Source organism: Antechinus flavipes, chromosome 2, assembly GCF_016432865.1.
Source record: "Antechinus flavipes isolate AdamAnt ecotype Samford, QLD, Australia chromosome 2, AdamAnt_v2, whole genome shotgun sequence".
Classification (NCBI taxonomy): Eukaryota; Metazoa; Chordata; class Mammalia; order Dasyuromorphia; family Dasyuridae; genus Antechinus; species Antechinus flavipes.
Window position 1 is genome coordinate 441,525,540 of NC_067399.1, and position 14,665 is coordinate 441,540,204.

Sequence of the window (14,665 nt, forward strand, 5' to 3'; positions counted from 1 at the left end):
CACCAGCAAATTGCTGGTCTTTCAAAATATGAAGTTTTAAAACCAACAGCTAACAAGATGACAACATAAAATTTAAATAGAGTTTCCACGTATTTTAGTTAGATTTGCAGCCTTATGTACTCTTGAAAATATTTTTCTCTTTCATCTTTGTACATCATCTATTGCTCTCTAAAATAACTCAAAAGTGAGAAGCTGGCCATTAAAAAACATTTAATTCCCCAGCAAAATTCACCATCTAACATTGAAAACATGTTAACTGTCACTTTCCCATTCAGAAATTGTCGTTTAGATCAAAAATTAATTACTCAAATGATAATCCAAAAAAAGAAAATATTAAAAGAATTATCTTAAGTGTGCTTTGTGGTATACTTTAATGTGAGCAACAGTCTTACCTTACTCCAAGATTTTCAAGAAGTGATTCATCAAGGCTGAGCAGCTGAGTGCCTCCAATTTTGTTTTCTATGGAAAGATTTTTAAAAGTTGATATTTTAATACATCTTGTCTTTTTATATTTATTAAACTAAATATAATTCAAACATAAATTCCTAGAAATGAATTCACAGCTGTATGATTTGTATAAAATAGGGAGAAATATTAACGCATTAGTGATAATAAATACAAAGTAAAACTTGAAGAATATTTTTTTTTTGTTTTTCCTAATAAAAGGTTAGAGTATATGTTGGTACTTGTAAGCAAAACCATGACCAATGACTCGTGTGTTGTTTTTTAAAAAGCATAAATGCAACAATCCTGACTTTTAGAATCATTACTTTATAGCTAGGTGATTCTATAAAGTCTTTGATCAAATCCTACAGAAATCTTGTCTGCTTCCCTTTTTAAAATTTAAATTTGAGATTTATTGTTGCCTTTTTTTTTTTTTTTTTTTTTAAACACTAGTTATTTTCCCCTTATCATTCTCTGGCCTTTTCTTGTAACAAATTTAAAATTTAAAGCAATGACAATTAACACAATAATCCAACACAATAGCTGTAATTTGTTAAGTTTCATATTTATAATCCTCATACCATTCATTACCATTTGTATGTAAGAGTTTGGGTTTGGGTTTTTTTTTTTTTTTTTTTTGCTTTTTTTTGGGGGGGAGGGGTGTTGTTTCTAAAAACCCTAGTTAATAAGATTGTTTCACCAAAAGTTGGGATTTCCTGAAACCAGAGGTGTAACTTAACTATACTCTATCTTGAATTTTTATTGAGTTTCTGGCTAAGTGAGACAAAAGTTTGGAATGAATGCTTAAAATTTATAGAGTTGTGCTTGAGATCTCTGGGTCTACAACCAGTGAAAAGAGGAGAGAAAATACTGTGATCCCCAAAATATGGTACATCTAAATGAATTCAAGTGTCTGGATTAACTCTTTAAAATATATTAAAAGTACCAGTACATTTCTATTTTCAGAAATCAGTCTTGTTATTGAAACTATTATTTCAATAAAAAGTTGTAATACGGCTAATCTTATAAACAGAAAAGATAAAGACTAACAAATTCTGAAACTCTATGTAAAAAGCTAAACTCTTTAAATTAATCTTCTGTAAGCAATTCCAAAGAAGACATTTTTAAATAGCAAAAACTCAACTGAATTATTCTAGGGAAAAATTTAAATATCTCATCACTCTCCCCTCCCTCTTTTCTTTTCTGACAACTCTATTTTTCCTAATAATCATAAATTTTAACTGTAAAAACTAAATTACTAGTAAATGACAGGTTTTTGCTTATTTTTCACTACAATCTCAGTTAATAATTCTAAAACTAAACACTACAGTATAACAAGTGAAATGCCTAAATTAATGTTCCTGAAATCTTGTCCAAAAAATAGATCTTGTTAAAGGATCCAATTTTCCTCTGCATACTACTATCAAAGTTCAGGTGTCAAAACTCAAGTCACAGCATATGAAAATATAATAATAAACTGTACATACAAGAGTTTCAGGTATCATTTACAAAGTCCATTGAAAAGTTAATGCCTTAATGAGGAAATAAATACTCTTTGAAGACAATGTGATAGTATATTTAGAGAATCCAAGAGAATCAACTAAAAGACTAGTTGAAATGATTAACAACTTAAGCAAAGTTGCAGAATATAAAACAAAACCACATAAATCATGAGTATTTCTATATATTATCAAAGACCAACAGCAAGAGATTGAAAGAATAATCCCATTTAAAATAACCATAGACAATATAAAATATTTGGGAGTCTACTATTAAGTCAAACCTATGAACACAATTACAAAACACTTTTCACACTAATAAAGTCAGATCTAAACAGTTGGGAAAATATCAATTGTTCATAAAAGTAGGCCAAGTTAATATAATAAAAAAACAAAACTACTTATTCAATGTCATGCCAATCAAACTGCCAAAAATTATTTTATAGAGCTAGAAAAAAATAACAACAAAATTCATCTGGAACAACAAAAGGCCAAGAATGTCAAGGGAACTGATTAAAAAAAAAACCCTACAAATGAAGGTAGGCTTAGAGCCACCAGTACCAGACGTAAAACTATAAAGCTGCAGTCATCAAAATTATTTGGTATTGGCTAAGAAAAAGAGTAATTGATCAATGAAATAGGTTAGGTACATAAGACACAATAGTCAATGACTATAGTAATTTACTGTTTAATAAACTCATAGATTCCAGCTTCCAGGATGAGAACTCATTATTTGACAAAAATTGCTAGGAAAACTGGAAAATAGGGCAGAAACTAGGTATAGACCAACAAATCACATCCTATACCAAGATAAGGTCAAAATGGGCTTATGATTTAGACATAAAGAGTGATAATATAAGCAAATTAAAAGAACACGGAATAGTTTACTTGTCATATCATTGGAGAAGAAACAAGAACTAGAGAAAATTATAAAATTGAAAATGGCTAACGTTATATTAAATAAAAAGTTTTTGACAAACAAAAGCAATGCAACGAAGACTAGAAGGGAAGCAGAAAATTGGGAACCATTTTTACAGCCATTGTTTTCTAGTAAAAGCTGATTTCTAAAATATATACAGAATTGAGTCAAATTTATAAAAATACAAGTTATTCCCCAATTGATAAAAAGTTAGAGGATACAAATAACTTTCATATGAAAAAATTGAAACCATCTATAGTCATATGAAAAAAGTGCTCTAAATCATTGATTAGAGAAATGCAAATTAAAACAACTCTGAGCATCCAGCCATTCTGGAGAGCAATTTGGAACTATGCTCAAAAAGTTATCAAACTGTGCATACCCTTTGATCCAGCAGTGTTTCTACTGGGCTTATACCCCAGAAATACTAAAGAAGGGAAAGGGACCTGTATGTGCCAAAATGTTTGTGGCAGCCCTGTTTGTAGTGGCTAGAAGCTGGAAAATGAATGGATGCCCATCAATTGGAGAATAGTTGAGTAAATTGTGGTATATGAATGTTATGGAACATTATTGTTCTGTAAGAAATGACCAGCAGGATGAACACAAAGAGGACTGGTGAGACGTACATGAACTGATGCTACGTGAAATGAGCAGAACCAGGAGATCATTGTATACCTCAACAACGATACTGTTTGAGGATGTATTCTGATGGAAGTGGATCTCTTCGATAAAGAGATCTAACTCAGTTTCAATTGATCAAGGATGAACAGAAGCATCTACACCCAAAGAAAGAACACTGGGAAATGAATGTAAACTGCTTGCATTTTTGTTTTTCTTCCCGGGCTATTTATACCTTCTGAATCCAATTCTCCCTATGTAACAAGAGAACTGTTCGGTTCTGCACACATATATTGTATCTAGGATATACTGTAACCTATTTAACATGTATAGGACTGCTTGCCATCTGGGGAGGGGAAAAATCGGAACAGAAGTGAGTGCAAGGGATAATGTTGTAAAAAATTACCCTGGCATGGGTTCTGTCAATAAAAAGTTATTTAAAAAAAAAAAAACACAACTCTGAGGTACTATCTCACATCTATCAGATTGGCTGAGATAACAAGAAAAGATAATGAAATGTTGGAGGGGATGTGAGAAAACTGGAATACTAATTTATTGCTGGTGGAGTTGTAAACTGATCTAACCATTTTGGAGAACAATTTGGAACTATGCCCAAAGGGCTACAAAAATGTATGTACCCTTTGATCCAGAAGTGCCACTATGCTGGATCTGTACTCCAAAGAGATCATAAAAGAAGAGGAAAGACCCACATGTGTAAAAATGTTTGTAGCAGTTCTTTTTGTGGTAGCAAAGAATTGAAAATTGAGTGGAAGCTCATCAACTGGGGGAATGGCTGAATAAGTTGTGGTATATGAATGTAATTGAATATTATTGTTCTATAAGAAATGATGAAAAAGTTGATTTAAGAAAAGCCTGGAAAAACTTATACGATACCTAGTGAAGTGAGCAGTACCAGGAGAACATTGTATCCACAGTAATAGCAAGACTGTGTGATGATCAACTATGATAAACTTGGCCCTTCTCTGCAATACAATGATTTAAAACAATTCTAATAGAGTTGGAATAAAAAATGCCACCCATATCCAAAGACTAAACTGTAAAGACTGAATACAGATGGAAGCATACTATTATCACTTATTTTTGGTTTTTTCTTTCTCATGATTTTTCCCTTTGGCCCTGATTTTTCTTTCACTATGTAACTAATATGGAAATATGTTTAAAAGTATTATACCTATATAACCTATAACAGATTGCTTGCTGTCTTGGGGAGAGGAGAGTTAAGACAGGGTAGGAAAAAAAATTGAACTTAAAATCTTATAAATAAGAAAGTTGAAAACTCTCTTTACAGGTAACTGAAAAAATTAAAAACTATTCAAATTTTTAAAAAGTTATTGCCTTTCTCAAAAAAAGAAAGGAATTTGGAACATCTTAAAATATTGTTTATAAGAACTATCTCCTTATAAACTATTGTTTATAAGAACTATGAGGAAAATTCATAATAAATAAGAACAAAATATGCTGCAAAACATCTCTATAAAAAGTAACCAAACTTCAACTTGATGGTCAGCGTATCTGCAATGTCTCCTTTATTTTCTCAACTTAAAACCCCAACAGCAGGATAGGATGAGTTGGAGTGCCATTGTGTTTATTACTTCCTATGTCAGTTGACACCCCATAAGGTGCAGACAATTGTTTGTAGTAAACCAAATAAAGATGTGATATTGAAGCAGAGTATTTTTTGGGGGGGCCATTTAAAAAAATTTTCACTTAAATATAAAATGAGAAAAAGAAAAAGAAAATCACATTTTCATGTACACAGCAGATAAGAAAGGATTCGATATACAACAATAAATTTTCATTTCAAGAAAAGCTATATAATAAATACTACAAGAGGATTTTGGTTTTTTGTTTTTTACAACTATTGTTTATACTACCCTAATCATTATAGCTTGCAGTAGCTGGTCAAGTCAATTTAAAAAAGGAAAGAAAAGGTTATTAGCATAGTATAGAAAAAAAGAAATTAAGTGCTAAATTAAAGTGGTAACTAACAATACAGTGGGGAAGAAAAATGATGGATAAAAGAGATCCTAAAATATAGTAACTGATGAGGATCTGAATGGTGTTTTGGACCAGGAGAAAACTTAGATAGTTATCAATTTAGCTTCATGGTCCCATCCTTTGAGGAGGTGGTCACCCTGAAATTCAATTTATGCTAAACTTCTGAGACCCATCTTCTGAAGAGGGTCTTGAGCAGTCTCACTTTGCCATGCCCTGTGTGGAATCACATCAAGTCTCTGAGATTAAATTTTCCCCATAAAATCTACTTATGTTTGGTCAATCCATCACAACACTCAGCCTCCCCCTATCTTGGCCCTATGCCATATGGTATCTCCTAATTTCACTATTCTTCCCAACCCCACTTCTCCTTCTTATAGCTAACTTTTTTGGAGTACTATGTCCCTTTCAGGAAAACCCCTATGTTCTCCCAACTCTATTTCATATTTACCATTCCTGATGTCTATTGTATCTCCTTCATTTTGTCTGTAACCTCTTCTCTAAATAAATCTACCTTTTGCCAGAGAATGGCCATTGTGAATTCCTCACATGACCGAACCCCAACTTTTGGTGCCTCCTATCATCCGATGTCTGCATAACTCTACATTACCCACATCATGTTGGTTCTCAAACCACATCCTTTTGAACCAAACCCTATATCACAGATCACATCAGTAGCTATAAAGATCTGATATAGGACTAACTAAAGTTTCATCATGTCTGGAAAACTGGTTCCACAACAAGACAATAGGAATGTTAGAAAACTGATCAGGTTTTGGAGGAAGATGTTTTAGAATGCCAAGCTTGAAATGGAATGGGAACATCCAGATGTTAAGTAACTGTGAAAAAGCAAGCTTGGAGTACAGAGCAAGAGTAGATACAGTACAAAGATTTGAGTTATCCACATTACTAAACAAAGTCACCAAAATGGATGTGGTAGTCAAGACAGTACAGAGAAAGGAGAGAGCTTTACTTCCTTGAAGTGCAAATTAATTCATTCATCAGACATTTTGTGGTATCTCACAAGACTAAAACTGCTTCCTAGCGTGAGGTGACACCTTTCTTCCTATCTCTTCCCCACTACTTGATAAGGATCTGCACCCTCAAAAAGCATCTCATACATTTCATAGATAATACCTTTTATCTAGTAACTTTGTGTATTACATTATCTGTGTTGCTATTTTACCTTCCAGCAACACCAAAAAGACTTTTGAGGCAGGAGTTATGTCTTACCTAAACTTTGTATCTCCTCTAGCACAGTGACCAGCACAAGTAATAATAGTTATCATGTATATATCAAGTGTAATAGCAATTTATGCACTTCAAGTCAACAAATATTTAATGAATGACTTGTGCCAAACACAAAGGGATAGATGACGAAAGGCAATAATTAACAGCCCCTATATACTCTCCCTCTGTCTCCCCCCACTCATTTCCCTTACTCTCCCTTTCTCTTCCCCTTTTTGCTCTAAACAGTCCCTCTTCTCAAGGAATTCACAATCCAATGGGGAAAAAGAATATATGAATAACTAGATACACAGGATTAACTAGAGATAATTTCCCTAAGCACTAAAAGGAATAGAATAAGTAAAGACTTGCTGTAGTTTTACATATATCACAACAGTGCTGTAAGGTGGTCATGGCCAGAAAACTCTCCTAAATCAATGGGAGTAAACAAACAGACCAAAAGAGATCTTCTGAAGATTATTCCAGCAAAGGGAAGAGGAGAGAAGAGCTACCTCAGGAAAAAAAAAAAAAAAAAAAGCAACCCCCCCCCCAAAAAAAAAACACAAAAAAAATTAACACCACTAGAGGAAACATCCTGCTAGTTTGCTTATTTTTTCCTCACATACTAAGCTCATAACCTCTATTAAATAAATCTCTTAGGAATAATAGAGGTTTGTCATTCAAATATTTGCAAATATTTCTTAAGCGTACATTGTTTGCAGATGATTCAGGGAGGTCTAAAAAGTTTTAAGTATACTTTCCCAGGCAGAAAAGACTACCCACCCAATGTATTATTTCTCTGGCATACGATATGTTGCCCAGTACAAGTGCTAGACATTGAGTACCAAATAATCAAATATTTCTCTAATACAATATACATAAAGATCATCTACATTAAATTATATTAAGCAATGGATCACATATTCTGTTATTCATTTTTATTATCAGTATTTAGATTCTGAGATATATTATGAAGGATACCTCTCTGGTCTGGAAACTTATGAACACAGCAAATCAGCAAACTTCAATTTCACTAACTTTAAGCACCATTTTTTTTTTTTAAACCTGTAGTGGGGTAGGGAAAGGGTCAGATGAAGGAGAGATTAGAGAAAGACAGGAAAGAACCTATCCTGGAGGAAGGAATTAGGGAAGAGTAATGAATTCAAGAATCAACCCTGGAGAGCCACAGCTGCAACTGTTCCTATTACCTTGGAAGGGGAGGGGGGAGGGGAAGGTTAGAAGAGAGAACAAGGAACTGAAGATTTGTATTAAGTTGGTTTTCCCCTTCCTCTCCTCCCCAGCAATTGCAGTCCATTTTTAGGGCTCCACCATAAGAAGGGCTCTTACTTGGCCAAGATTAGAGCTGCAAATCATATCTAGTTAACACCAACTTCCACTTCTGGTAACTAAGGTTTTTCACTTTCATACCCAACTTCAAAAAACTAAATGCAAAGTCTCACAAGGAACTTATTCAAAAGTAGTTTAACAAGACACTCAACTTAGTCTGCATATTTCAGTCAAGATTGTTACAAGGGCTGGAAGCTGGGCCAAAGCTAAAGATAGAGTAAACAGGATATCTCAAAGAAAAAAGTCTATGTGATGAATGGGAACTAAGGAGGAAGGTGAAACAAACGAATATTATATAAAGTACAACTTCTTATGATGTGGGGTAGCTGTAGACTGCTAGGAAACCACAACAACTAAAGATACCAGCTTGGGGCTCAGAACAAACGATTGGGAGTGGAACTCAATGTATTGTGTTTTTTATTCCAAGTAACATAGCCAGCATTATGAGTCTCTGAAAATAATAGGTCCAGCTAGTCTTAAGAGCAGCTGCTCAGGCCGTAAATAAGTCACAGTAGTCATGAAATACATCACTACTTATTATTTACCAATAAGTGAATGACTTGATTCCCATTTTAAAGAAACTTGGGGAGAGGAGGGGGTCCAGCTTTGTGCAAGCCTGACAATAGCAATTTATCACAATCCCCCAAAGAGAAATGTCTAATTCTACTTTTTCCCCATCCTCCAAGAGTAATAATTAGATCACTAAGCCAGGCTTATCCTCAGAGGTTCACCTGTGCTTACTTTATAGGTGGATCTCAATGAGCTCCGCAGACCACCATTTTTCTTCATCCTGGGTTGGGTTGAACAGTAATATTTTGCTATCTTTCTGTCTACACCCTTATTGGATGCTCCTTAGTCTACTTACCAACTTCAGGAGGCTTCCCAATTCCAAACTCCCCTCCCTTTCCTAACCTCCCACCCCCCGACGCGGGATCTTCGCCGCTCAGTTCTGGCATTCTAGGCATTGGTCATAGGAGCAGCCAATGAGAGGGTCCCCGAGAGGGCTTCTTCAACTTTTTCCACTTACAGCCGCTTTTTGCCCAAGAAACTTTTATGTGACCGCGGGTTTATGAGTAAGTAAACTGGGTGTACAAATCAACCATTTCCCGATAACAAATCGCAAGGTGGCAACCCCCCGCCCCCATTCTGTTACGGGACCTCGGGAGGTCGCGGACCAGCTGTTCACGGAGTAGGACGGGGGAGCCGGCTTTAAGAGCTCCACTTACGCGGTGTCAAGGGAAGGGACGGTGATAGGGCAGGTCAGTGGGGGCTGGGGGGCCGGGAGTCAGCGGCCGAGCCGCGGGGGCCTGCAGAGTCAGGAGGGGCTGAGGAGAGGCGGCCGTCGCCGGGGTGCGGTGTAATTGATAAGGTTTGGGGAGAGTGTCCCCGAGGGTCAGGAAGGGGAAGGTGGCTGGCGGGACAAAAGGAGGATGGAGCGCTGCTCTGCAGGGGCAGCTGGGACGCTGCGGGACAGGGGGCTTTCGGAGCAGGGCCGGGGATGCTCCCACCCGCCCGGACCCAGGCGTGGCACCGCCCGCACCCCCATCCCCGCTCCCTACCTCGTATGCGGCTGAGCAGCGTCGGGTTGCAGAAGCCGCGGTCGCGGAGGAAAGAGCACAGCCGCTCCGTGTCCCAGCTCCGGGGATCGGCATCGTCCTCGGGCTCCGCGTCGGCTCGGGCAGCGGCGTGCTCCGAAGTGGGAGAAGGAGTCCCGCAGCGAGCACGTTTTGAAGGTGTCCCGAGTTCCCTCATGGCCTTTCCTCAGCCGCCGCCGCCACCCGCTGAGTTCCAGAAGCCGGCTATGCAGCTGGCCGCGCAAGCGCACAACCACCCCAGCGCGGGCGGCCCACCCCCTCCTCCTCCCTCCTAAGGCCTGGGGAGGAGAATGGCCCACAACCCGGAGGGCGGCTGCGCAGTCGGTGGAACAGCAGCCGTTCCCGCAGTTGCTCCCGCCCCGGGAAAGTGCGCTGCCATTGTTTGGGACTTGTGTAGTTGCGAAAGCTGCGGAACCGCCCCGGCTCCGGAGGCTGTCCGGGCCAAAGCAAAATAGGTTTAACATAGTTAAACATTTCTTCTTTCACAGCTTCTGGCCTCTGCCGGGGCACTTCCAGGGAGGCGCGGACTCACGCTCGGAGGCAGACCGTTCTGTTTGGGGCAGCTGAATGTTAATCAGTTTTTACTGAAGTCAGTCCTGCATTTGCAACTTCCACCCCTGGTTTCTGATTCTCCTAGGACCAAGCTGAACCAGACTAATGCTCTTTCTGCGCAACTGCCTTCAGCTATTTGAGTGAATGAATGTAAACATTTTCTATGCGCCAAACTCCTGGGACCCAGGGGAAACGAAATAAAATCCAGGCAGTCCTTTCAAGCAGCTTCCATTCGAAAGGACCTCCTTTCACATTGAGGGGAGTGATGGCCAGAGGAGGGGGAGCATTGGGGAATCAGGTGATAGTCTTTCCCAGGAGCAACTGCGATACTGATTTTTTTTTTCCTGAGACAATGGGGAATAAGTGACTTGCCCAGGGTCACACAGCTAGGAAGTGTTAAAATTTGAACTCAGGTCCTCCTGACTTCGGGGCTGGTGCTCTATCCAATGCACCAGCTGCCTTCATGGTACTGATCTGATGAGAGTAGGAGGTAGACAAGGAGTTAGGGAGGCTGCAGAGTAATTAGCAAGAAAACGACCAAGGTAGAGGGCTTTTGCTGTTGTTTGTCCTTCCTTCTTGAAGAGGACCACGATAGGGGCAAGGTGGTGCCACTGTTGTGCCACAGTTCCCTTCTAATTCTCCTGACTTAGTTTCCCTAATTGTCCTGCCTCAATTTCCCTAAATTGTTCTGCCTCAGTTTCCCTGAATTGTTCTGCATCAGTTGCCCTGGTTACAAACCCCCTTTTCTGCTCATTAGAACGGAGATAATTATGGTTGTGGAGATCTAGCATTCCAAAAGAGAAAACTCCAGATGTCCTATCTCAGATACCTAACTAGTATCTCTGAGTTTCAGACTTCCTGTCTCTAGCTGAATGTTATGGGCCAGAACTTGAAACAAGGTGCTAACTCATTGGAATTCATAGAAACAATGCTTATGTACTTAAGTTCACACCTTTAAAAGTTCACACATTAGTTCACACATTAACATTCAGATTCACAAGTCAGGAACCCACAATCCCACTCTCTCAGAGAAGGAGTCAACCTTTGAGTTCACACCTTTAAGAGATCATATATAAGAAGCTCTTGGAGCCTCAGCCAGGAGCCAGTTGGGGAGATTGAGAAGCCAAGAGTCGGACAGAGTGAGAGGCAGAAGCTGGAAGAGCTAAAGCACTAGCAACAAGAGCTCTCAGAACTAAGGAGAGAGATAGGCCTCTAGGAAAACTAACTGTGTTATTTTGAAGGAGACAATAAAGGATTTGGATTTTAACTCCTAGCTACATTTGGAGTGATTATTGATCTGAACTGAACCTAAGGCTGCCTCCAGAAGCCCCCGAGAAATCTGTTCACAGAGAACAATTATATTTTAGAAAAGAAGAACACTACAGCTGAACACCTCCTTAACTCCCAATTTGTAAGACTTTATGATCCTCCCCCAACCTGTCAGAACCAGATTGATGGTCCCTACCTGAAGACTCCCGATCCCCAGAGTTTGGACTCTACCCCTCTTTGTGTACCCGAGCTTAGAGTCATATATATATGTCATTGATCACTCACATTCGATGCTGAATGCTTTAAGACATCAGCCCTGGGGGGCAACATACCCCCAGCACAAGCTCTCCTTCTCTGAAATCCAAATATAATATTAAAAACTCTAGTCTCTATCTTGCCTCAGTTTCTTGGGCATTACATCACAACATGCAAATGAATTGGATTTAAGGGAGAGAGGGCTCCCCAGCCATCACCTTCTTCAGAGCCACCTGTTTGGTGGTCTGTATGGAGTAGAACAACTATAGATGGCTCTGGATACCTTGGCCTTTTTAAGCTAAGTTCTTTTACAAGTCTAAGTTTGATAGACCAATTAATGATTAAGATTGGTTAACAAAGGAAGCAGAGAATGGCCTTTTACCAGGTCAAAAAGACTGGCAGAGAGAGGGGGGTGGGGGAGAAAACAGCAGCGGCAGCAGGAGCAGCAGCAGCAGCAGCAGGAGCAGGTGTAGCAGCAGCAGCAGGTGTAGCAGCAGGAACAGCAGCAGCAGCAGCAGCAGGAGTAGCAGCAGCAGGAACAGCAGCAGCAGGTGTAGCAGCAGCAGCAGGAACAGCAGTAGCAGGAACAGCAGCAGCAGGTGTAGCAGCAGCAGCAGGTGTAGCAGCAGGAGCAACAGCAAAAAATAAACTTGGGAGGGAGAAGACTAGGGCTAGCCAAGACAGAAATTTTACATCCACTCTGATTCAATCAGAACCTTGGTCAATCAATGACAGTATGAGTGATTTGGGTTTTAGGTGAAGTCCTAGCCCTTAAACCCAAAATATCTGGAGAGATTTAAGTGATAAAAATTTACATTTCTTTCAATATAGCACTCACAGCTAAGGGTATGTAGACAATGGGAAAGGAAAGGAAAAAGAAAAGAAATGGAATACCCAACTGGCCAGTTCTATGGTTCCCCAATGGGGCAGTTCTTATTCCTACTCAAAAATTGTTTGTCCTTCATTTTTGAAGAGGGTATCAGGGAGGTAATGCCATGTTTTAGTAGTAAATTGGGTAGAAGGCTAAGAGGGATGTGAAGCTTGATCTAGCTGGGGACAGCTGGATATATAGTGGGCCAGGAGACTGCCCAGTCTCCTAAACTATACTTGAGCTAATGTCTTCCCTAAATCTTCTCCCATTCAACCAATCCATAAATGGCCTGACTATCCTTGCATGTATCTAAGCAGGGGTCCTCAAACGTTTTAAATAGGGGGCCAGTTCACCGTCCGTCAGACTGTTGGAGGGCCGGACTATATTAAAAACAAAAACTTTGTTTTGTGGGCCTTTAAATAAAGAAACTTCATAGTCCTGGGTGAGGGGGATAAATGTCCTCAGCTGTGCATCTGGCCTGCGGGCCATAGTTTGAGCACCCCTAATCTAAGGCAAAGCTATAGTTTTGGATTTGTTTCTTAATGTAGCTCTTTCCTCTTGTTTTCTTTTTCCAGATTTTGAAGTTCAGTATCCTGTTGCCTCTTGTTTGGAACAAGGATATTTTTCACTGCTACTGCCCCCAAAAACTGACATCTGAACCCTGTTGCTACTCTGAGCTTGAGCATCATTTCCTCACAAAATATCTCTTTTTAGTTAGTAAACTACATCTGGCTTAGACAGAAACAGGTGATTTACTTGGACTGTTGAGACCCTGTTCAAACATAAATTCCCCCTTTCTCTTTCCATGTAGAATTGGGATGACTAAATTCTCTTTATCCTAAAAAAAAACACTCCTCTTTCTTTAGGACATGTATATACTCTTATGAAATCTTTCCAAAGTTCTCTGAGACTCTGGAAGACTTTACAAAAAATCTTGTGTGGGCTAGTATCTCTCAGATCAGAGACTCTCAGAGTTAGAAAAAGCAAAAAGGGCTTTGTGATAATCTCGAGAAAGGGGATCTCCAATCTGACAAGGTGTTCATCAGTAAAAGGGAAGGTGTTCATCAGTAAAAGGGAGTGCAAAGTAAAAACTGCCCCACCTGGCCTTTTCTCCTGTTGTTTGGGGAAGTCCCAAAATCTAATTTTCTAATCAGAAAATCTAATCCAGAAACAAAAGAATCCAAGTCAATAATAATTAATTTAAATTTCCCTAGAGAATTGCTATATAAACAATAAGAGAATTTAAAGCTATCATCACCTTCAAAAGAAGTACTTAATTGGAGGGGATGTGGGAAAACTGGGACACTTAACACATTGTTGGTGGAACTGTGAACTGATCTAGCCATTCTGGAGAGCAATTTGGAACTATGTTCAAAAAGATATAAAACTGGGAGTAGCTAGGTGGCACAGTGGGTAAAGCATCAGCCCTGAAGTCAGGAAGACCTGAGATCAAATTTGACCTCAGACATTTAACACTTCCTGGCTGTGTGATCCTGGGCAAGTCACTTAACCCCAAGGATCAATGTTGTCAAGTTATTCATGCAAATGTTTTGAAAAGAAAAAGCTTTATTTAAAAAAAGAAAGAAAATGAAGCACAAACAACAATAACAATAAAAAACTATAGTTTTTTTAATTTAAAAATATTTTTTAAAAAAGAAACGTCTTATATGTAAGAATATGTTTGGCAGAGGTTCAGAAAAACCTCATTTCACACAGGAATTTTATAAAAACTGAAATATCTATAAAATATATTATTTAGGCAATACCTAAATATTACTAATATAGTTTATGTATTCTTTCTTTAGTTTTAAAATAACAGTTCTTTTTCAACTGTTAAACCTTCAATTTTAAAGATAATTGTTCAAATTCAGTTAAAAACAGAATCAAAAATTACAAACATAAAAAAGTACTTAAATGCTAATTAAGAGGTAGGAAACAGAAGTGAACAAACATCTGCAACTTTTAGCTATAACTCTTTTTGTTATTATAAAGTATCAAGATACAGTTTAAGGCTATGTTCCCATGACTGTCTTCACTCAGTTAATTCCACAGT

The 14,665-nt window shown here is 38.5% G+C and overlaps 1 protein-coding gene across 1 annotated transcript in view; it reads right to left on the bottom strand.

Moving 5' to 3' along the window:
* Nucleotides 1-11,852, bottom strand: part of SAMHD1 (SAM and HD domain containing deoxynucleoside triphosphate triphosphohydrolase 1) — a 56,819-nt gene extending 44,967 nt beyond the window's left edge. Inside the window, exons 1-2 of the mRNA XM_051979261.1 lie at nucleotides 9,630-11,852; nucleotides 393-459 (exon numbers count right to left, since the gene is read on the bottom strand). Coding sequence (XP_051835221.1) covers nucleotides 393-459; nucleotides 9,630-9,822 — 260 coding nt within the window. The 5' untranslated portion in view covers nucleotides 9,823-11,852. The remainder of the gene's footprint in view (nucleotides 1-392; nucleotides 460-9,629) is intronic.
* Nucleotides 11,853-14,665: the final 2,813 nt, after the last annotated feature.